At 41.6% G+C, this 21824-nt stretch overlaps 2 protein-coding genes across 4 annotated transcripts; both read right to left on the minus strand.

The window, feature by feature from the left end:
- Positions 1 to 419: 419 nt before the first annotated feature.
- On the minus strand, positions 420 to 5998 carry LOC134100894 (prostaglandin E synthase 2-like). Its single transcript, XM_062554381.1, has 7 exons — positions 5699 to 5998; positions 4058 to 4246; positions 3898 to 3953; positions 3256 to 3408; positions 2765 to 2965; positions 1031 to 1148; positions 420 to 837 (listed from the first exon to the last, which is right to left on the minus strand). The coding sequence occupies exons 1-7, from the start codon at positions 5984 to 5986 to the stop codon at positions 709 to 711; spliced, it is 1134 nt and encodes a 377-aa protein (XP_062410365.1). The 5' UTR covers positions 5987 to 5998; the 3' UTR covers positions 420 to 708.
- A 1198-nt stretch (positions 5999 to 7196) lies between these two features.
- On the minus strand, positions 7197 to 20429 carry zer1 (zyg-11 related, cell cycle regulator). 3 transcript variants are annotated; one of them, XM_062553406.1, is made up of 17 exons: positions 20305 to 20429; positions 18937 to 19266; positions 18598 to 18748; positions 17073 to 17297; positions 16324 to 16553; positions 14815 to 14988; positions 14411 to 14525; positions 14026 to 14172; positions 13392 to 13565; positions 12234 to 12449; positions 11807 to 11848; positions 11603 to 11722; positions 10830 to 10945; positions 10536 to 10724; positions 9950 to 10047; positions 9671 to 9770; positions 7197 to 9179 (listed from the first exon to the last, which is right to left on the minus strand). In XM_062553406.1, the coding sequence occupies exons 2-17, from the start codon at positions 19101 to 19103 to the stop codon at positions 9122 to 9124; spliced, it is 2322 nt and encodes a 773-aa protein (XP_062409390.1). In that variant the 5' UTR covers positions 19104 to 19266; positions 20305 to 20429; the 3' UTR covers positions 7197 to 9121. The 3 variants fall into 3 exon arrangements, with proteins under 3 accessions (XP_062409390.1, XP_062409391.1, XP_062409392.1); XM_062553407.1 differs by having other exon boundaries at positions 20295 to 20429; XM_062553408.1 differs by lacking the exon at positions 20305 to 20429 and adding an exon at positions 20107 to 20147.
- Positions 20430 to 21824: the final 1395 nt, after the last annotated feature.

The raw sequence follows: 21824 nt of genomic DNA on the forward strand, positions 1-21824 counted from the left end.
TTTGATTTGCGCTACACAGTAGCAATGTTTGCCGCACGCTTACTGATAATGTAGCCTACAACTAAGCTGTTACTTTACTGTGCAAAATTAGGCTTTCAGGCATTAGCCTACACTCTAGGCCTGCCAATAGCCTCTCGTGCGTCTGGTGTGAATCCTTGCTGACATTCAACTAGTCTCAACAAATCCCTATCGAGTTTATAATTATGCCTAGCTTTGCTTATCAAGCATAAGGCACAATAGGGGGGAAAAATACACACTCTGTCTTTAGGCGCATCAATAAAACTACTGTTGAATTACTTCCTTCCTTCACTATGTCAATGGCCAGGAGCATACTCGACACCCAGCCCCAGAAAAAAACATCAATTAACATACAGCATGTTGTACCAATCATAGGCATTAACCAGAGTCAGTGACATATTTAAAAAAAAAAGTATTTATAGGTCTTTACGGTCATGTTACATTCCCATCCTTATACATACTCACATATTAGTGACAGATCTTCAATTTAGTTAATAAATAACTTCAAGAATAATCACCTTAATGCTGAAAGCAGCTTAGAGGCCGCCAATCTCTGATATACAGATATGTAAAAGATTAAGTTTGTCCATTCACATATAAAACTATGCGTCTGGTGCCTGTCAGAATCAACAGTTATTTCTCAGTACAGCATGAGATGGAGAAGATCGAGAGTTCATAGTGATGAAAACATCAGTCCTGACCGCCATGCTCTCGAATCACCTTCCCCATGGACTGGTACCATTTCCTCATTCTGGTATGTTTCATGACATCATCAAATGCGCGCAGACCTTCAATTGTACGCAGGACTCCAAAAACAGACTTTTGAGAGAGGTGGGGGACAAAGAGAGAGAAAGAGGGACGTCAGTCAGTGAGTGATTTTCTTGAAGAAAACATGTTAGTAAAAGCACTGATCATGATCACACAAATGTATTCCTTTGCGCTTTGGGTCAGCGAACTAAGTTGTGAAAAGCCTGCAAGTTAATTCTTGCTTCTACAATGAAGATAGACTTACGATATCAGCTAGATTCGGCCTTTCGCCGCCCAAGAACTTTCTTTTCTTGCCAATAGCGGTCATCCATTCATCAGCCGCCTTGTATAGATCTTGCCTCACATCTTTCTCCATTCTATACCTATTGAACAACAACAACAAACACACACACACACACACACACACACACACACACACACACACACACACACACACACACACACACACACACACACACACACACACACACACACACACACACACACACACACACACACACACACACACACACACACACATTTAGCAGAGCATTGGTTTAATAACATTGTTTACAATTTTCCAATTGCTAAAACACAATTTTCTCAAAATTCACACACAATTCACGAAACCACACACCCGAACTGCAAAATACCTAAGTATACCCTGCACAATGAAGCACTGCGACCAAAAGTACATATAGCATTATCAAAATCAAACTTTTGCACCACATGGCACACACTTCATTCATTCACCAGATTTTTGTCTAACCAACTACACACCGTTGGGCATAATGAAAAGCACACTCATCTTTATGCTTTGCCATAATACTAAAATAGTTAAAATTGTAGAAAGTTCTTTACGTGCACATACATATTTGCAGATACAGACGCATGCTGTTGAAACTTTTTTTTTTCACCAAACAAGTCAGTGCAACATAGGCACAGCAAGTCTATCTACATTGTACTCTCCCTCCCTGTCACATTCTCACCCTCCCTCTTCCTCTCTCTGCAATGTCTTCCATTCTTGTTGTTAAAAAAAGGTGCTCGTTGTTCTATGGTTTTACTGTATTGTTTTTTATCTTTGTGAGGCACATTGGATTGCCCTGCTAGACAAAATGTGCCATATAAATAAAGTTGCCTTGCCTGGCCTTACTTGTGGTCTTTTCATAGTGCTTACTTCCTGATTGATTGGCTAGGTGGCACATGTATTGGTCAATTAGCTCATGTGTGTCATTTTCAATGCCATTGTTTTGAAACTGCAAACATGTTACAGTACTTTATGTCAGATTTTTGTGTCTTATGGCAGAGAACCATGTTCAGTGCATTCAAAAAGTGGCATTTTGAATTGCAAAATGTGTGTAAAGCAGAAAATGTGTTTAGACTTTTGGAGACTTGAGAGGATGTTTTGCTCTCTGTGCGTCAGTTTAAATAATTGTGCTATGAGCAGGGCTCCTCGATTATGGTGAAAATCATTATCACGATTAATTTGTTCAATATTGAGATCAAGATTATTAAACGTGATAACTCAGTGATTTTGGAACCATCATCCATATTGAAAACATTTTACATTTTTAAATTGAATGTTAAATATAATCCAATAGGAAACAATACATGTAACAAGATAATGCGGTATATTTCGATTATGCTATTTTCATAATTGTTGGAAGTCATTATCACGATTGATCGATTAATTCGATTAATTGCACAGCCCTAGCTATGAGTGTAAGTTTAGTGTGTTAGTAATTGGAAAAAACTGTAAAAAATGTTACTAGTCAAGTGATGATCTAGCTACTACTACTACTATACTACTAGCTAGTTACACTAACTACTAGCTACAACTATATTTATCAAACTGATACCACATACCACAAGTCTCATGAATATACTGTAGACATTTTCCTCTACAACATAACTACTGATATGAAGAACGTCTCAGAGATAAAATCATAGTAAAATGACTACTAACAAGTCAATTACCAATGTAAGTGAAATTACAAACCAGATTTTTAGCAGCTTGGAGAAGAAGAACATGGTGAACGCTCCCACATATTTGGTGATGAAACCCTGCACTACGCCATAATTTCCCTCATGCACAATGTGCTCATAGGCTTCCAAGGCTTCCATGGGACTGCGATACACATTTGGGGCAAGTAAGCACAAAAGCCAGTCATCAGCCCAATGTCTCCACCGCACCTCATCTCTAAAACATAGAAACAAAATCGTATTTGTATTAAAAACATAAATACAACAATTACATGTATACTTTATTACAAATGGTCCACAATTTACAGTATATTGTAAAGGTCAGGATAAAAAACATAATTAGGGTGCTCTGTGTAGTAGGCTCTCTTTTACATCTACACTAGACTGCTCTATGTAGTAGGCTCTCTTTTACATCAGCACTAGACTGCTCCATTTTTCAAGACAAGTGAGTGACAGAAATTTGTATAGGAAAGATATATGTGAAATATAGGGAAAAGGTAATCTTACCTTCTTGCAGTTTTGTTTGGGTAGTGGAGCTCAATAGCGATCTCATTTAGCATCACCCAGTGCTTGTTGGTATATTCTGAGCTTTCGATCCCAAATATATTTTTGGACGTCAAAACAGGATAGTAGGTTATGACCTCGTGTATAGTTTTACTCCTGTAAAGTCATAGTAAGGATGATAAGGATCATAGCTGAATGGAAGAGAGATCACAATCACAAGCTAATTTGCCACTTGTTTGTAAGTAAATTCAGTTGGATCAGAACACTGTACATGTTTAAAATAGGGGGTTAGGGCATTATCCTTCAGTGGTAGCGAAGGAAGTGAGTTGAGTGTGCTGTGGTACACATAATGGCCTGTAGCACTGGGCCAGATGCATTCTGGTTGCTCTTAGGGAGTTGTATGATTATCAGTACTTTCAATAGTAATGCAAGCCTCAATAACAGTGTTGATTTGTTCACAACCTAAATCTGTTCAATACATATGAAGAAAGTGGACAGAACAGGCACCACATTCTGCCATTAATGATAGTTTAGTCTGACAGCAGAGATCTAATTAACAATGTGTGCTATAAAAAAATATATAAAAAAAATAAAAACTATAACTTCACATTTCCATCTATATCAAAGATATTTAGGTTTACTTACTTATCAATCATACATGTCTTGAAAGCACTCATAATAACAGAGGCATCATGCAGTTCCTATTGAAGGGAGAACATAAGTTATTTTATTATTTTATCTATTACGAGGACTGGAAAGAAGAAAAGGATTCTATGTTACCATCAAGAAAAAAAAAGTCTCTTACCAGATTATCTTCGCCCTCAACCACAAGAATGGGAACCTTTTTGAATCCAGTCCACTTTTGTCGGATAGCTGGGTTGACTTCCACAGTATCATATTCCAGACCATAGTAGTCCAAAAAGGCCCTTAGTTTGCTGGATTGAGGGCATGTCTTGTATTGGTAGAGCGTTAACCTTGGTGTTCCGCCCAATGCCTGCGTAAATATGAATGAGAAAATCTCTCCATTTAAGAATTGAATCGAGCTGCTTGTTTGAAATATTTGCACATGGGAAAATATGATTGATTGCTCCAGGAAAATGCTTTCCAAAAATGGCAATATTAACTTAAGAAAGCACACCACAGTCCTCTGAAGTACAACTACAGGTATTTGATAACGCTCACCATTAAATTAATTTGCCATATGGTCTTTTCCCCTTGATATCTTCAAACCAGAAGAGTTGATGTGGTATGTGAGCATATTTCGCCATCCAAATGGCATATTTATTCCAAAGTCTACTGTCCAAAAATGTAAATCAAACAGCAAGGCCACAGAAATGTTCTTCTGTGTGAGAGGGGTCATACTAATGTGAATGGGGGTTATTGCAAGGCCTGTCCATCTCATAGACTGTATATATAGTTCTATATATACAGTCTATGGTCCATCTACTCGTGGTGAATGAAGAAGACTGACAATTATAAGCCCTTTCAAAGTTATTTTCAAACAATGTATTAACTAGTCACCAATCTATCACACATATAGTCAAATATGTCTGTTTGAAGTTTTAGGGTGAAAATACGTTTTCTTAAGATTTTTGAGGTTTTTTTTTTTTAAGTATTTCTGTGTCAACCATGAAGTCTCTATCATTGACCAATGACCCTAGGACTGACTATGACAGTGTGTAGCCACTGGTTCCAATTCTTTGATTTGCTAATTTGCTAATTTCCCCAGTCCTGTTTGATATTTTCTCTTTTATCAGTATGAGAGGAGTAGATGTACGTATATCAGTGGGACTAGAAGCTGGTCCAAATCTGAGCAAGCTGACTGCAGTTAACACACCCATGTTGTCATCCGGATCCACAGAGATGTCCTCCTGTCCCTCTACAAAATGACTAATGTCCAGACATATAAGACAGTAGCCATAGTCGCCATTCACCCTTGGTTTGGCAATGGCCATACTCTCTGTAGTGGGTCCACTGACTACTATGGGGGATGAGTAATAAGGCAGATGTAAACAGGCTACTCAACATGGAACAGCACTGTTTAAAATCATAAGCCATTATGGCACTTGATGGTGGTTGCAGATAGGATGGAACACCAGGGCACTGCTGCCCCCTGCAGAGGAGAGGAAACACAGCCCACTGTGATGGTCACAAGCCAAAAGGGTCTACTGTGGTAGGCTACTGCTGACAGGGAACATTTCCTGGAAGAGTTTGAGATGATGAGTGCCTCATGATGCTCCAAAATCCAAATCCACTTTTAACATACAAACAACTAAAGATTTTTCTCATACTTCACTGACCATACACAGCCGCAGAACACGCCCACAATTACACATCAGAGGAATGTTAAGACAGTAGCCTACTTTTACAGATGTGCAGTGACGACAGATGTCAAAATAACAACAGTAGTACAACATTACAAAATCAAAAGAAAAGAACTGCTTACGTGGAGCAATTCCTCCTCTGCAAAATGCTGTTGTAGAGATAATTTAAGTGTGCCGTACAAGCCGATTCCTCCTCCCAGCAAGAAAGCACATCTTCCATAGACACAGTTGACCTGCCGGGGGCCGACCTTTACTTTCAGCAAAGCATCAGTGCTGTAAGCCCGAAAATATCCTCTTAGCGGCGCATTATACGTCTCCGTGGCAGTCGAGCCGGGCCGGCTTCGTAAAGCACGAAAGTATTGTAAAGTGGCTTGGACTTGACCCAGTACTTTAGCCCGGTATGCTGCCATTTTGCATTTACATAAACCTCGCTCCCATGATGCCATAGTCGACGTTGTGCAGAAGAGCGAGTCGATTGGCTTTCTACTCACCCACGTGTCACATGAGTTGTGTTATAACAGAGAATTCTGAGACCTTTAAAAGGCCTGTCGAGGGTAAATAATCTTGGAGTGGGCCACTGAAATGTAATAAAAACCCACAGAATTGTATCCCGTAAATTGTAGAAGAATAATTGTACACAAAATGGATTTGTATTTGTAAAATATAGGCTATGGATAATTTGACACACAGTTGTGTGTAGGCTACTGCCGTACATCAACGACCAGTTTATAGCCTGGGCTACTATATAAGGTAGGCCTTATCCTATAGGCCTATGGCCCATATATATGAGCAGCCTGAAGGAAGGCCAAGGACATTGCCTACTTTTCACTAGACTAGGAAAAAGGACCAATGCACCTGACTTTCTTGGTCACTTGAGGAAGGGTCCTCCCTAGGAAGATACAAAATAGTACAGTAGGCCTAGGTTCATCTGCTGATATTCATTTCGAAGTGTGTGATACTATAGAATTCATAGAAAGTGTAATAATGTGCAATTAAGCTGCAAGAGTTGTTATTACAACAAGTGGGGAAAATAATCAAATACATTCCAAATTTATTCCAGAACTTTATTTTAGCTTTACCCTCCAAGTCCTATGTGAATGGAAAAAAAAAACAACAAAAAAAACAGAAACTCGAACTGTTAGCCTATTTGATCTTCATGGTTCATACCTTCGACATTAAGTTGTTTTACACATATCACACATTGTCCTTTCAATGTATATTGACATCTATTTCTCCATACTAAGTCACAAGGTTGAATTTATTACTGGCCAGAAGCTCAGAGGCTGTTAATGAACCTTAATATCCACTGTTCTGTCCCTTGGTACGATGTGATCATCGGTCACCGTATATAAAATAAAAAAGAATGAGGTACAGCTAGTGCAGGTTCCCATTTCCCTACATGAAGGGGACATAAAGGAGTGATGTTTTGAAATATGATAAAAGCTTGAGTCTTGATCTGAATTCCCTAAATTAACAGTACACTTGCAGTGAAAAACAAGTAATTTTTTTTGCCACCAGTGACCAGTGTTTTGTGGAAAATATATATAAAATGGATATATGGGTAGTATTTGTTCAAACATATGTGCACAAGGACATTGGAGGAAATCATGAGGCATTAGCAATGTTTAAAAGACTTTCATTTAGGTGCATTTTAGTATTCTGTCACACTGAATGTCCACACTGCCGAAAGAAATCAATAAACCCACACCCATCACTCGTTCTGCTCTATGCAAGCTTGTCTCAAACTACAGTCCTCTGTCTTCTGTAAGACTTATAGAAGGGACACGATCAGAAATAATAATTAAACAAACAGTCTAAATAGTCCTTGCGGTATGCCCACTTGGTAAGTGACTGCATAATGCTTGGACAGTCAAGTGTCTCACAGGTTTATTGCAGACTTTCAAAGTGAAAAACAATCACAGAGGCCAAATTAGACTAAAATTTTACAGAATAATCATAAGATTCATTGTTTATTATGAAGTAAATATATATATTTATATATATATATATTGCAACTTGCCTACACTTATCAAATGAAAACTTTCATACGGTCATTCATGGTAGTTCGACATGGGAAAAAACAGTCTTGTCAGGTGAGACGTAAGAATCTGGAGAAGTCTCCTTGCCAAAGATATATATATATATTAAAAAAAAAAAAAAAAAAAAACACAGCAGTGAATGAGAAAAGGACAGGGTATTCATCATATTCAACATATTTTAGGCCACCTATAATTAATAGAGTGGATAATTTAGGATGTTAACTAATAATACAAATGAAAGATTAGCCCAAAACAAACGCAATGTCCAATTTCAAATACAGGCATGTGAATGATTTTTGACATGGATATGGAACACTTAAAATGCTGCTATGCTTCCTAAAAGAAAACAAAAACAATAAATAATAATAAAAAACAGCTTGGGGTCGGTATAGTTGTCTTTGTGCTGTCATAGTAGCAGACTCCCTATTTGTCTCTTCTCTGCCCACTCCTGTACTTGGTGAACAAATGCCTTCCTTTAGAGGAAAACAGGAAAGATGAACCACATCGGAGGGGACAGCATCACATAAATGTTTATAATTATGTCATAAAAACATACATACAAAACAAACAAACAAACAGACAAACAAAAAAACCATGAGAAAGCTTTACCTCCAAATATGTACAATGAAAAGTCATCCTCGTTCTGATCATATTGTGACCATGCCTGGAGAACAGCGCACTCGTGGCACAAGTTCCTCCAGGTATGACCTCTGTGTGTAAAACTAGCTTCCCAAGGTCGTGGATCAGCTGTCTCACGTCCCGTCTTCCAGGAGGACTGGCGGTAATATTCGCACAGGGTTATGCTCAGGTGACTGTGCCTGTACAATGTGTACTATGCACAACTTTAAGCTTATATGGTTAGGCCCTCCATGGGACCAAGAGAACCCCTAAGGCCAATATAGCCTATTCCTTGCCAATGTATTTCCTTTCTTTCTTTTAGAACATATAAGAAAAAATGAGAATCACCCAATGTGTTGTTCCTAAGAGAGATTCCATACATTGTGGTATTGCACATATGTGCATGTCCACACACACACACGCACACGCACACACGCACACACACACGCGCGCACACACACACACACACACACACGCACAGACATCCACACACCATATATACTTAAACAAATAAAAGGCAAATCAAACAAATGAAAAGTAAAACACACACAGCTAATATGAATGGTAAAAATACTGCTTACCATGTGCAACAACAACAGAGGGGAAAAAAAAACAAAACAAACCCCAAACAAATCAACACACATCTTCGTGTAGTACCAGGTCTTGACTTCCCTAGTGTTGATTGACCAGTGTCAGGTCCCAGAAAAAAAAAGAAGTTGTTGACCACGAGGCAACATTTTTTAAGTTTGCTTTGCTCTACAGTGAATCGATGCTCATAAAGGACTCTGGTGCGAAGGGAAGTGGACATGATCCCGTGATGGTCTGTGATCTGTGATCTCTTCGGCCAGAGGCCTGTCCAGCTCAGCCGACCTCCTGCCCTCTCGCCATTTACCTGCTGGTGTCCATGGGGTCCTCTTTAAAGGTTGCACACTGATCCATCACTTTCCTGAAAGTCACACAGAGAATTAACGACTGTATGGGAGCTGCCTGCAACCAAACACTTTCTAATGAAGAGACAAGTTCCACCACACAAATGCATGGGGCTAGTTTGTAACGACAATATGGTAGTTGTCTGCACATATATCTCGCCCTTTCCTGTCTGTCTCCCTATTCACTTGAATAGGAAACAGCTGCCCGATAACTGACCAAAGCACGTTACCAAGATGGATGTCGACTGAGAGGACCTTACTTCAACTAGCACCAAGAAGCATTTTATGAGTAAACTGCACCACTCTTCAGAGATGTGATATGGATTTCAAATTATGGGGCAAAGGAGTCTTCATACAGCAATTTTAGTACACAAAATAAGTTCAGTTAAAGTGTTTAAATATGACTTCCATCAGGCATAGACAGAATATTGGCATTAAGGAACAAATACTTATGAACAAATGTTATACAAAACATAGCACACATTATGTGAGGAGTTGGAGGTCATACTTTGCCATGTTCTTTGTGTCTTGATGACTTTCCATCTCCAAGACTTTATCCAAGAGCGGAATCCCACCCTCTTTGACCAGTAATGGACAGTATTTATTTGCTATTTGATGAAGAGAAAGGAACAAAAGGTTGGTAAGAGCACGGACAATATTTTGTAACTATTTCCATCTTTGTCCGTGTGTGTGTGTGTGTGTGTGAGTGAGAGAAAAAGGAACGACGTTTTAAAGTAACATTTGTTTTTCGCTCTATAAAATACAGCAGTCAGGTTGAGACACTCACGGTAGACAGACACTAGGTTGTAGAGCGCCCAGGTGGCCCAGTGCTGGCTAACAGGAGCGATGTTCTGGGGCAGGAGACGGAGGATGGGCTCAAAAGACCTGCACATACACAACATGCAGTCATTTCCCAGCTGCATTTAGCTACAGCTAAACCACAGGAATACTCACTCCAAGCCAATAGCATTATTATTAGTAGTATTATTATTATCATCATCATCATTATAAGTAGTATACTATTATTAGTGACACACAGTAAGGTAAGGTAAGGTACTTTTATTTATATAGCGCATTTAACGTGCACTGAGTGCAACCCAAAGTGCTTTACAGAACACAGAGACAGTGCCGAAACGGAGTGGCGTAGTTGCCAGCGTACCCATGACAACACAACAAAAAAATTCACAGTGAAGCATAAGAGCAAGGACTCATCATTGATCATATTCATGTTTCAAGTTCAAGTTTCTCAGATTCAAAGTTATAACTTACAAGTTTCCTGGTAATTGCCCTTCTTGTTTTTCACATAAAGAAACCCATATGATGACCCCGCTACCTTTCACCTGGGTCGTGTAGAGCAGCAGGTGTCTCCTCACCTGTAGTTGATGTTGCGCCGCGAGCTGACGTCCCAGCTCTGGATGGCGTCCCACATCTTCTGCATGACCGAGTCCCTCCCCGGCTCCTCCATGGGCCAGGCGTCCGGCCCGTCGAACATGATGTGGGAGAGCACCCCGCAGGCGTTGTAGGACACCTCGATGCCGTCGGCCTTACTGTCCAGCAGGTCACTGTGAGAGACACGCGACAAAGACAACGGTTTTACAACGCTGAGATAACGACAACGTCTTTATCGAGAGCATGGGAGCGTGAGTGTGGCGCGGGGCCGTACGTACGTGAACACTTTGACGAACTCTGAGGTGAGGAGCTGTGGCCTCAAGGCCTTCACCTCCGCCACGTTCCCCAGCAGCCCCAGCATGTTTCTGTGCAGTTCCTGCTTATCTGGAAACTCCTGCCGAGAGGGGAGACCGAAAAAAAGGATTACATCAGCTGTTCTGTCTTAAGACACTCACACAGATGGTGAAGTGTTAGGAAGTAACAGCCCCAGAGCAAACTAAAGCCTTCTTAAGACGGATTCCAGATCCTATTAAAATCATATCAGATCATCTCATATTAAAATGGATTTCAGATGGCAGCTTGGAGGCAGTATGGCCACTGAGTTACTTCCTGGCCTTCAGGATCAAACACACAGCATGAATCACCTGTGGTGATCACATTTTAATCAGGAGAGAAGGGCCAGATGACACATGGCGCAATACAGACCCATGGCATGCAATATTCGGAATTGGTCAGATTACTGGGAGATTAGCTTTGCATTACAGCAGCCCTGTTCCACAAGAAACTATGTAGTGAGATGAGTGAACTGTGAATCAAGTCGAGGTGTTAATGTCATGGAGATCTGAGTGGAGTAGCAGGCAGTAGTGTAGCATGCTATTTTCACATGTGCATACAGCTACACTAACATTTGCATTACTGTTTACGTCACAGTAACTGGTGTCCCAGAGTATCAGATCCATGATCTTGGTGTTAATAGCTTTCTCTACCAGTTTGCTGAGTGCAGAGTGGCGCAGTGCCTAGTAAAGGGTGGTGACCAGTGAGGTCTGCTAACCTCTAGACACTCGAGGAACAGACTCATTCCTCTGCAGTTGAGGAACATCTGGCAGTTGTCGGGCGTCTCGTCGGTGATGTTCCACAGGGCGCTCCAGGAGAACTCCATGACCTGGTCACACTGTGGTCAAGCAGAGTGGTGTTTACTCAGGGCCACAGTGCAAGAGGACCATACCCATACATTTACTGTGAATGCAATACTTACCATTCTATCCTGTAGCTTTTTCTGGATCAAATTCAGCATCGTCTAAGGGATTGAAATGAACAGTGTGAGGAGAAAACATAAAAGTATTTTGCCTGTATAAACACGTATTACCATACGTACCATACTTCACAATAAAAATAATTTCTTCATATACATGATCAGATGATTTTCCCATGAGTAAAGTTGGGAATGTCCTTCCTTTGTCATATCTCAGTGAACACTAAACTGAATGTTGTAATTGGAATGTAAATCTAATTGTAAACACACAAAAAGTGCAACACTAACCAACCTATTCCCAGCACGTCACTATGACATCAAATGTTTCATTTCAGTAAATGTGACTACCGTAGCAGCAGAATCACCAAACCAACAAAGTTTTACCAGAGATACCAGCAACTGATTACCCACTCCTCCCAATACCACCTACTTTGACAAAGCCCATCTTGCCCACGGCTTCCTTGTGGTCATTGTCCACCTGGCAGACGAGGGCGTTGCAGAGATGCACGGCGATGCGCTGGATGGACTCGTCCTGCCGGGCCGGCTCCAGGATCTTCAGCAGCAGCATGTTGACCCGGTGGTACTGGAACTCCAGCTCCTCCGGGATGCTGAAGTTGCACAGCGTCAGGCAGCAGTTCCTCTGGACCTGAGAGAGAAAACACGGAGGCTTGTGTTCAGAGACTCAGCAGACCGGACGACACTCAAAGACTTAGCGGGTGAGCAGCCATGCTCGGATCTCTGCACTTCAAGACAGTAGCTGAGCACTCTTAACAGTGTGTAGCCTAAATGCTCCACTTCCTTTGGGAGTCTAAAATCTTGGCTCAAGCTAAGAAATGAGCTAATCACTAAGCCTGGGTGATTGTGTCTGGGGAGATGTTTGCCAATGGGACCACAGCAGTAACAGCACACAGAATAATATCCATAAACCTAACTGTATGTTGCAGACATGAAAAGTTGTAAGTAATCGTACACACCGTAGTGCTACATGTATGTGCTATAAAAAGCAGTGTTGTAGTGGGGTCCAGTGGTGGAGAGCAGGGTGATGCACTGTGCCAGGGAGCAGAGTCATATTATTATTCATGATTTGCATCAGCACTGCAGGGCAGCATTTTACTGCTATGAGGTTAGTTTTTCGAAATAATCTGGAAATCCGAGAGAGAGAGATAGTCTCTCTAAAACTTCAACTTCAACAGCAGCTCTGCTCTTCTTGCTGCGATTGATGCAAGTTTGATGAGAAGACGGATTTGTCAGGGATTTCTCCTTGTGAAAGATTATGTAATCTGTTGCTACCCCTGTTGCGGATCAGTTGTATAGACTGAACACACAACAATTCGCATATTCTGAACCATATAGAGATCATACGACTAGTGAAGTCATGTAGTCTGTAAAACCTGCGACCTCTGTACAGCTTTTCCATACTACTGAGAACTCCATAAGCTTTACATTGAAAGTGGTGACCTGTCATGCGTTGACTGATATCTTGTGTAAGAGCAGCACGCATGTGTGCTGGCACTCAGCCATAGATGTGTGGTGTGTGTGTGTGTGTGTGTGTGTGTGTGTGTGTGTGTGTGTGTTACGGGAGACCCACCGTGACCTCCTGGTACTGCTCCATGCCGTTGAGCACCACCTGGATGACCTGCCGACGCAGCTGGACGCTCTGGTCGCAGCGGTACTCGGTGTTGGTCAGGTAGAACAGCGCTGCGCTGCCTGTCACCTGGACACTCTTGTCATACTTATGACACTTGAGGGCGGCAATAACCAGCTGAGGGCCAATAGACAGAGAATTACGGTCAGTGAAAAAGAGTTCCTATTTTGTATTATATCACATTATATCATTATATCAAGTGTTGGAAATAGGTTAATCCACCACTTAAACACAAATTTGTCTTAATGTCATATTGAGCTCAATTTCAGACAAACCAACAACATCCTTTTCATGTCTGACATACCAGTAACCAAATATGGGCCTTGGCTGAGACGTTTATACAGTATTAAAATAGTTCAAAGCCAGTCATGGAATGCAAATCCCTTGTTCAGTTACTCATACCCCCTCCCCAGCTTAAACTTATGACACATGCTACTTGCACCAATAAACAGATCTCAGATCAGTTGACATTACTAAGGAGATTACTAGATCAACTCAGTTGAACAAAAGTGATCAGGGCAGGAGATGCTGGCTACTTATTTTAGTGTCCGGTTCAGTATTGAGTGTGTGAGCTGACCTGCAGAGCTCGCAGCAGCTGGCTGCAGTGCTGTATCCTGGCGATGTCGAACAGCTGGTTGATGGCCCGGTGGGCCAGTTCAGGCCGGTGCTCTGTGTAGGCCTCGATAGCGTTCAGAACCTGGTCCTCGTTTTTGGAGCCAGTCACCTAACATGAGGAAGCAGGACAAATGCACATTTCCTTTAGCTCACTCTACAGTGCTCAATTTTTCTATATATTGTTTTATTCATGTTTCAGATATATTCTATATGGGTTTTTTCCCCCAATATGATTGTATATTACAGTGCACATCTACACTGAATTAGATAGCGCAGGGCATTTCTAAAATATATACGGTGCGTTTCTACAAGATGCTGCTGTGCCCAGTCAATGAAAGCTGGTTCACCTTGTAGGCTGGGATGTGCATGACGTTGCAGAGGGTGGTGTTGTACAGTCCAAGAAACTGCAGTGGCCTCTTCAGCTCCTGGAAGGGGATGATGCTGCTCTTGCTGGGTTCGATACTGGGACACACACCAAAACACTGAGTGTTAATTCAGTTAATTCTAAACACCACTTGGCTTTGTAGATGGAAACATCCTGAGACAAAGAGACAATAATATACTGTAAGGAAAGCCACCAATATTCTTCATCTAAAGTAGAGGTATGACTAGTCTTTATGAAAACGCCATGTAAATGCCATACCAATACACCCTCTTCCTCAGGCACACCTTACCAACAGTACCCCCCCCCCCCCAAAAAAAAAAACAACACATATGAGAGGAGCTGTAGATGACATGTCCAGCATCTGACCTTGGTGGCCCCATGGCCTCCTCAAAGTGTGGGACTGTGCAGTTGTCCAGCATGATGTGGCCTGAGATGTCCAGAGAAACCAGGTTGCCCAGGCTCTGCACCACGGTGGTCAGGATCTTCCTGGTCATCTTGAACTTGGAGGAGCGCTGGTTTTCACGAGAGATGTCCAGGTGCCTGTCAGAAACACCGTTTTGCAGAGGGTTAGAATGATGTCTACTACACCGATCACACAGAGTCAGGTCTTAATCTTTGATAACCAACACTTGAATCAAGGACAAGATATTTGCTAAACTCATTCTTAATTCTTATTCATTGAAAAGATTTCAAATGTCTGGAGAATTGTCTGATGTCCTGTATGCAGATTTGAAAACAAAGAAATAATATTTATACATATAGTGCCACAGAAGATCTATACAAAGACAGAGGAGAGAACAAGATGTTTTTCTCTACGGTACAGTAGGTGGTGGTGGGGAAATTAAAAGAAGAGAAATTGAGGGGTGGGGAGCGGAAGGAAGTATAAGGGGGAGGGCAGTAGTCTAGAGGGGAGGGTGGGGACTGGAGAAGAGGTTGGACTTCAGGCTGAACCATTTAGGGAAAATATACTGTATCATTGCGATTTTTCTGAGATGTAATTGTGATTTGATTCACAAATCATTTTTGAAAGTCATGTTTTAGCTCAATATTCACTATATAATACATTCCTTGACTATGAAATGGTTGTTTGCTTACTTGTGTCTTGAGCAAGACCAGCACAATTCTGCTAGCCTTTTTTGCTTGACATTCATCATACTGCTACCTATAGCGCTTTTTCAAGTTGCAACATGTTAGTTGTGTTGCCTCAGGAGGTAGCAACTGCATGACAATCGGTTTTGCATAACAGCCTAACTTTGTTTGCACACTTGCAAATAATCATAGTCACAACCTGTGTGATTAATAGCAGCCTTTATGATTTATGTATTGCATTAGTTGAAATGCAAGAATCAAACAAGAATCAATCAATCAAAGAATCAATTGTTCCTTCAACCTTAGTTGGAGTATTAGTCACTGGTTCTTAGCTTAAAAGACATGGGTGGAGGACATTACCTTTCTTAAAGGGAGATGTACCTGGTTCTATATTTATTTCTGTATTTCTGTGTAATTGTCTTATTCTGTTATTAGCTATACTTCTTCAACTTCTGATGCCCTCTCTGATTTAGTAATAAAGCTGATAGTGTTGATTGCCTTTACGTTTTAATAGATGTCCTTCAATAAGGGGGCAGGGGCAGATTTCACTTCAGCAAATGATAAAAACATCCCATTATTAACTAAACACTATTCAGGACATCATCAGTGAGACCTGGTGCTGTATCAGTTTAGCTTCAGCCATCCATCCCAAACACCTACAAGCCTGCTTCACACTCCTAAATTACCCTGCACTGCACTCCCATAAAAAGTCTTCCTGTGCCACAAAAACACCCGCAGGACTCGGAGCCCAAAGCACAGAGGCGCACTGTGCGGTGGCACACTCACCGTAGCTGGCTCATCTGCACCACGGTGCTGACCAGCTCCTCCGAGAGATCGACGTTGTAGAGCACCAGCGAGGCCAGCCGCTCCTTCCACTGGGCCAGGAAGGTGGCGCGGGGGAGGTGCATGCTGGACAGGTCCAGGGAGGTGAGGGACGGCAGGGGCTTGAGCAGCGCCTCCGCGTCCACCTCCTCCGGCAGCCCGCCCAGGTTCAACAGCCGCAGCCGGTTAAAGCCCTGGGAGGAGAGGAACAAGAGATCCAGGGGGAGAGAGGAGGAGAGAGAGAGAGAGAGAGAGAGAGAGAGAGAGAGAGAGAGAGAGAGAGAGAGAGGTTACATAACAGCGATGTTACAAACTCCCATGAGTCTATGTACAGAAAGCTCCTGGGTAATCTCCTAGTTTCTCTACATTTTTAGGTTGCAGATTATACAAATCTTAATTGCACAGCTGGCATACATTTCTGATGCCATCATGTATTACAGTATATAGTAAATAATATCGGAACATTGTGCCAAAATACAACAATACAATAGTGCCAATGTATTCCTTACTAAAGGCACCCTTAAGAGGTTTTTTTCACCTTAACATAATGTTTACAAAATCATTTTGATGGCACATAACCTCATACCATGAAGAATGGCACTTCTGTCATTGTCTAACTTACTTTGGCATATCACTACAAAGTCACCAAGCATTAGAAAGCCTTCATGTAATACCTTACAAAAACACTACACAGACTACAATGCATCCCTTACCTGAAAGCTGAAATTGTTCTCCAGTGCAGCCCTGGCTGGCCTTTCTTCCTCCTCGTCGTCGTCATCTTCCTCGGCGCAGGCCAGCGGAGCGCCGCCCTTCCTGTAGAAGATGCGAGTGCAGCCGAAGAGGCTGAGGGACACCAGGGTGTGGCGGAAGCTGCTCAGTGCCCGCAGGCTGCGCGCGGACAGGCCGTTGCAGTACGTCAGGTGCAGCTCGATGAGATCCTGCCAACGGGGAGGAACGTGTTACCCAGACAGGAGAGTCCTGGCAACCCAGCTAAGAGGGGGCATGTGCATGGCGCAAACACTGCCAAAGTCCCAGGGCCCATTCCCACTGAAGTGCTGATATGGTGCATGCATATCCTAGCTATGCAGACAGTTACCCTGCACAGTTATATCTGAACAACAACTGAACCTGTACAATTTAAAAGTCATTTTGGAGTTAAGCACAGAACAAACAATGATTCTAGGGGAAATCACCAATCAAACAGCCAATGAAACTGTAGAGAAAATGTAAGATTTTTTTCCATCACTTTCTGTGAATGATATACTAACAAAACATGTCCTCCCTACAGTCAACATTAGGACAAGATCAACATCCTTTACTTTGCTTCCAAAAATATACATTAACATAACATTTTCTTTGAGTGTTCAGCTCAAAGGTCCAGCTCAATTTTGCAACATTATCATCAAAACCGCCTGATCTAATTTGGCAGGCCATCACTTAATTTCACTGCATCATTATTACATAATTATGTAATATTATTACGCTGAGGAGTGCTTCTCTGGGACACAGTGCTTTATGACAGGGCAAGGTCCCCTCCCTGCCTGTAAATGAGGAATGTAAGAGTGCCCCCCCCCCCCCCCCCCCCGCCACCACTACCCAGCATGGACTGAGGCCAGATCATCCAACACATCCTCACTTAAGCACTGGGATAATGAATCAGCCATGCCAGTCAAAAGGGCCAAGTGACCTTTCAGAGCGGCCTGTCTGTACATGCATGTGCCTGCCAATGGGAATCTGAGCCCTGGTGGGAAAGGTGGCCGATTTATCGAAATGAGTATTTCACAGTGTAAGGTGTTAATTACTTAGCTCAAGAAAAGGTCGGAATGTGCATAAGTGAGTGTGTGCACACCTGTGGTGACTGATGCTATTAATTATTAATCACAGCGGATAGAAAATATGGGCAATTTGACTCCTTGATGATGCACAGGAAGAGCAGTTTGAGTGACATATCTCTACTCACAGTCTATACAAATACCTACTACTAATACATACACTCATACACTCCACATACATGTTTAACAAAAGAATTTAGAAGAGCAGTCATTACAGTTATTAAGGTAATGATCTCTGGAACACTTTGGAGCACACCCTTCACCCTCAGGCACTACAGGACCACTCGCTTAGGTGAGATGTTCCATCTGTTTGTTCTCTACCTTTGACAGATGTCCAGTTTTTACCTCACCCAATCACCCCACCTATGGTAACACTACCCGTTTTAACCCCCCACGTCCACAATACCTGTTTCCCAATGGCCTCGAGGTCTCTGTCTCGCACCAGGTCCTCTCTCAGCTGCACTCGGGTCAGCCTGGTGCTGCGTGGGTCTGAGAAGAGCTGGAAAAAGCCGTCCTGCGGCTCAAAATTGCTGTCTGTGTGGACCAGCTCTACATACCTGCATCAAAAGGAAAAAAATACACAGCCATGTCATGGTATAAAATGTGGAGGGGGAAATATATATGCTCCATACTTTAACTGATGCCATTATTTTTAAATATATATATTAAGTTTTTCTTTACAAAAATAAAACCCTCCAGCTACCCGCTTATACTAAATATTTCCTGACCCCTGAGCATAACTTACGCGTTAACCAGCTTGTCACAGATTTCGCTTGGAAGAAACACGTCTGGACGCAGGGTGAGCTTGTTCCTGTCCCCCAGGTAGCACATCGTCCGCCTCAGGTTGCGCAAGCAGAAAGCTGTGCACAGAGCCATCAGGCTGTCTGGGTTGTCCCCCGCTTTGGCCGCCATGGCCGCTTCCCTGCTTTCTCTCTGGTCTGGAACCTGGATGAGACAGGGGGACTTCTGGGTCGTCCTCAGGCAGTAGTCATTGAGAGAGCACCAGGAGAGATAGGAGACACTAACGAATACTGCCAAAAATACAGCCCGTCAGAGGCTATCAAACCAAGGATACCTGCAGATAAAAGTAAAACAACAGGAATTAATTAGTAGACTGAACAAGTCAATGCCCCCCCCCTCTCCCTACACACCCACACGCACAAAAATGATCTGATATTGTAATTATATTAATAAGGAAGTAAAGGACTTTTGAAGATTGATTTTGGAATGTGTCAACTTAAAAAAGAAGCTCTGTAGCACAACTTATTCAAATATATTAATACATTATTTTGACTGCCCAGAACCAACAAGGCAACGGTATAGTTAAAACACTGTTGACAATACGTTTTGACTGCCGATCACACAATTGTAAATTCTGCTACTTACACTTAACACTTAAGAACTACCACTGTTACGGCAAGGGCCTCTAAACTATGCGCCATTGACAAAGTCTATAGGTCGTTATTACACAAGTATAAACTATTTCTCGTATGTTTACCTGAAGCTTTAGCTAGCCCTAGCTGTGAAAGTAAGAGAAACCGAAATTCTTTCGCTGTAAAATACTGTTCACAGACATTTAACTCCAAAATCATAGAGCTGATTATTGTATGCAGACAGATTGTTTACTACGTAAGATAAAATATGTACATTAGTTGTTGAAAGAAAAGATGACAAAGATGATCAAATGTTACGCAGTTGAGCCTATACAGTCAATAACAGCAAGCTCGCTAGCTTGTTAGCTGGTCAAAACTAGATAAGCTGTCAACTAAGATTATTTGCTGTTAACGCATACTCGTTAACTACATGCAAACAAACCACTAAGTGTGCCAAGATATATTAACTGCAGAAGTAAAAGAAATCGCACATGCCAACATACTCATATACTCTGAACCCGGTTCATATAAACGCCATATACCTAGCTTCCCAGCTAGCCATACAGTTCCCGAGAGCTGCTTCTTGGTAGCTAATTCTCAATTGGTTAGCTCAGGCTCTGCGATTAGCATGCTACCTAACTGGCTAGCCTCCTAGAGTGTAATAATCTCAGAAGAGCCATCGGAAAGCACTGTTATCTGACAACACCGAAAATGCAAACAATTACCATACCTTCCCGTACCTTAATATAGATCACTGCCGATACTGTAAGATCATGCAATACAATTTCAATATGTTGACACTTAATGATCTCTTTATTATTTTTGGTTTCGCCCCTGATGTCAACAAAACAGCCTCAACTTCCGGTTCACCTGTACATCACATAATTGCTTCCTTCTTTAGGGGAGGAGATGAGTAAAGTGTATAAAATTAATCCGTGAGTTAAAATAGCCTGTTATTTGAAGGCTATATGCCTATACTCCAGTTTATTCAGTAAAACGCCAATATCCTTTTTTCCCATTTATCTAATTCACACTACTCGTAAAGCTGTCCACTTTAACAGTGAAATAGCCTGCCCCATACAGTGAAAGTCATCACAGTTTTTTTTATTCATAAAAAATACCCTACTACTGCTGTAGTAGGCCTATATTTTTTTAAAGACTTTCTAATTGAGATTGTTTGGGTTGAAGGCTCAATTATGGGGCCTCCCTCACTAGTTAAAGTTATAGTCCTCATTTGTAGTTTGTGGATTGTCTTTCCCACCAAGCAGCGTGATGCAGTTTCTTTATTCGCATCGGTTGGATCAAAAGTTTAATTTAAAACTCCGAATTGCCCTGTGTCTTTAACATTCATTTCCTTGTTTTATTTCATCTGACTAATGACCCTCATGTTCTGTTCATGTATTTGTAAACCTGTTTAAGGTAGCCTATCCTAATTGATCAGACAGGTGCACATTAAATGATTTCTTCTGCCTTCATCTGGAACTCATATTAGGGTTGAAAATGGCAGTTTTCTACCTTTTGAAATAGAGTAAATTGATTGGGCAGAAGTGTGATCTATAGTGATATTTTTTAATGAATTCATCACCTTACAGTGTAGGAGCACAGCACAGAAGAAAGTTATGACAGCTGAAAACGTGACAAACGTGATCACATAAGTACAAGCAAGAGGGTTAGATTTGTTATTTCATAAGCCAACGCACAGAGTCAGCAACCAAATAGAGATGTCCAACCAGTATAATTTTATTCAACACATCAACTCCCCTTCTAAGCTATCATATCTCTGGCCTATCAATTCCCCCAAAGACAATGCATCTCTATACTTAACCCACAGAAGTGGAACAACCTCTGTGGTCAGTGTGACCCAACATATCCCAATATGAATTTGTTTTAAGTCAGACCAAATCCTCTTTGGCAACTGACTACTTAGGCTAATATAAAATCAAGATGAACATAAATCCAAGGGGATGGTCTAGGCTGAATATGCAACTCAGAGAACTGATCTGAACACATTTCTACAATTACGAATGAACAATATCACACTGCACTCACTCAATCAATTGGACCTATTTATTCAAGAATTCAAGGATTTTATATTGTCATTGCTACATTTTCATGTAGGAATGACCCCATATTGTATATGCGCAAATTAAAGGAAATAAGACAAAACAATGCAAACAAGTAGACCTATAAGGGATAGTGTTTTGAAAAAAAATATGTTCTTATCTGGATTTGAAGATGTCAGCATCAAGAGCGTGAGGAG

This window comes from Sardina pilchardus, chromosome 14 (genome assembly GCF_963854185.1).
Source record: "Sardina pilchardus chromosome 14, fSarPil1.1, whole genome shotgun sequence".
In the NCBI taxonomy this organism is placed as follows: Eukaryota; Metazoa; Chordata; class Actinopteri; order Clupeiformes; family Clupeidae; genus Sardina; species Sardina pilchardus.

Excerpts from the sequence above, each read along its gene's own strand:
- LOC134100894 (XM_062554381.1), bottom strand. The coding sequence starts at position 5,986 with ATGGCAGCATACCGGGCTAAAGTACTGGGTCAAGTCCAAGCCACTTTA. Across the intron at positions 3,954-4,057 it reads TTGAGGGCGAAGATAATCTG|GAACTGCATGATGCCTCTGT; the intron begins GTAAGAGACTTT and ends TCCCTTCAATAG. Across the intron at positions 3,409-3,897 it reads AAGACATGTATGATTGATAA|GAGTAAAACTATACACGAGG; the intron begins GTAAGTAAACCT and ends ATGACTTTACAG.
- zer1 (XM_062553406.1), bottom strand. The coding sequence starts at position 19,103 with ATGGCGGCCAAAGCGGGGGACAACCCAGACAGCCTGATGGCTCTGTGC. Across the intron at positions 14,526-14,814 it reads GAGGCCATGGGGCCACCAAG|TATCGAACCCAGCAAGAGCA; the intron begins GTCAGATGCTGG and ends TGTGTGTCCCAG. Across the intron at positions 9,771-9,949 it reads CAACCTAGTGTCTGTCTACC|CAAATAAATACTGTCCATTA; the intron begins GTGAGTGTCTCA and ends TTCATCAAATAG.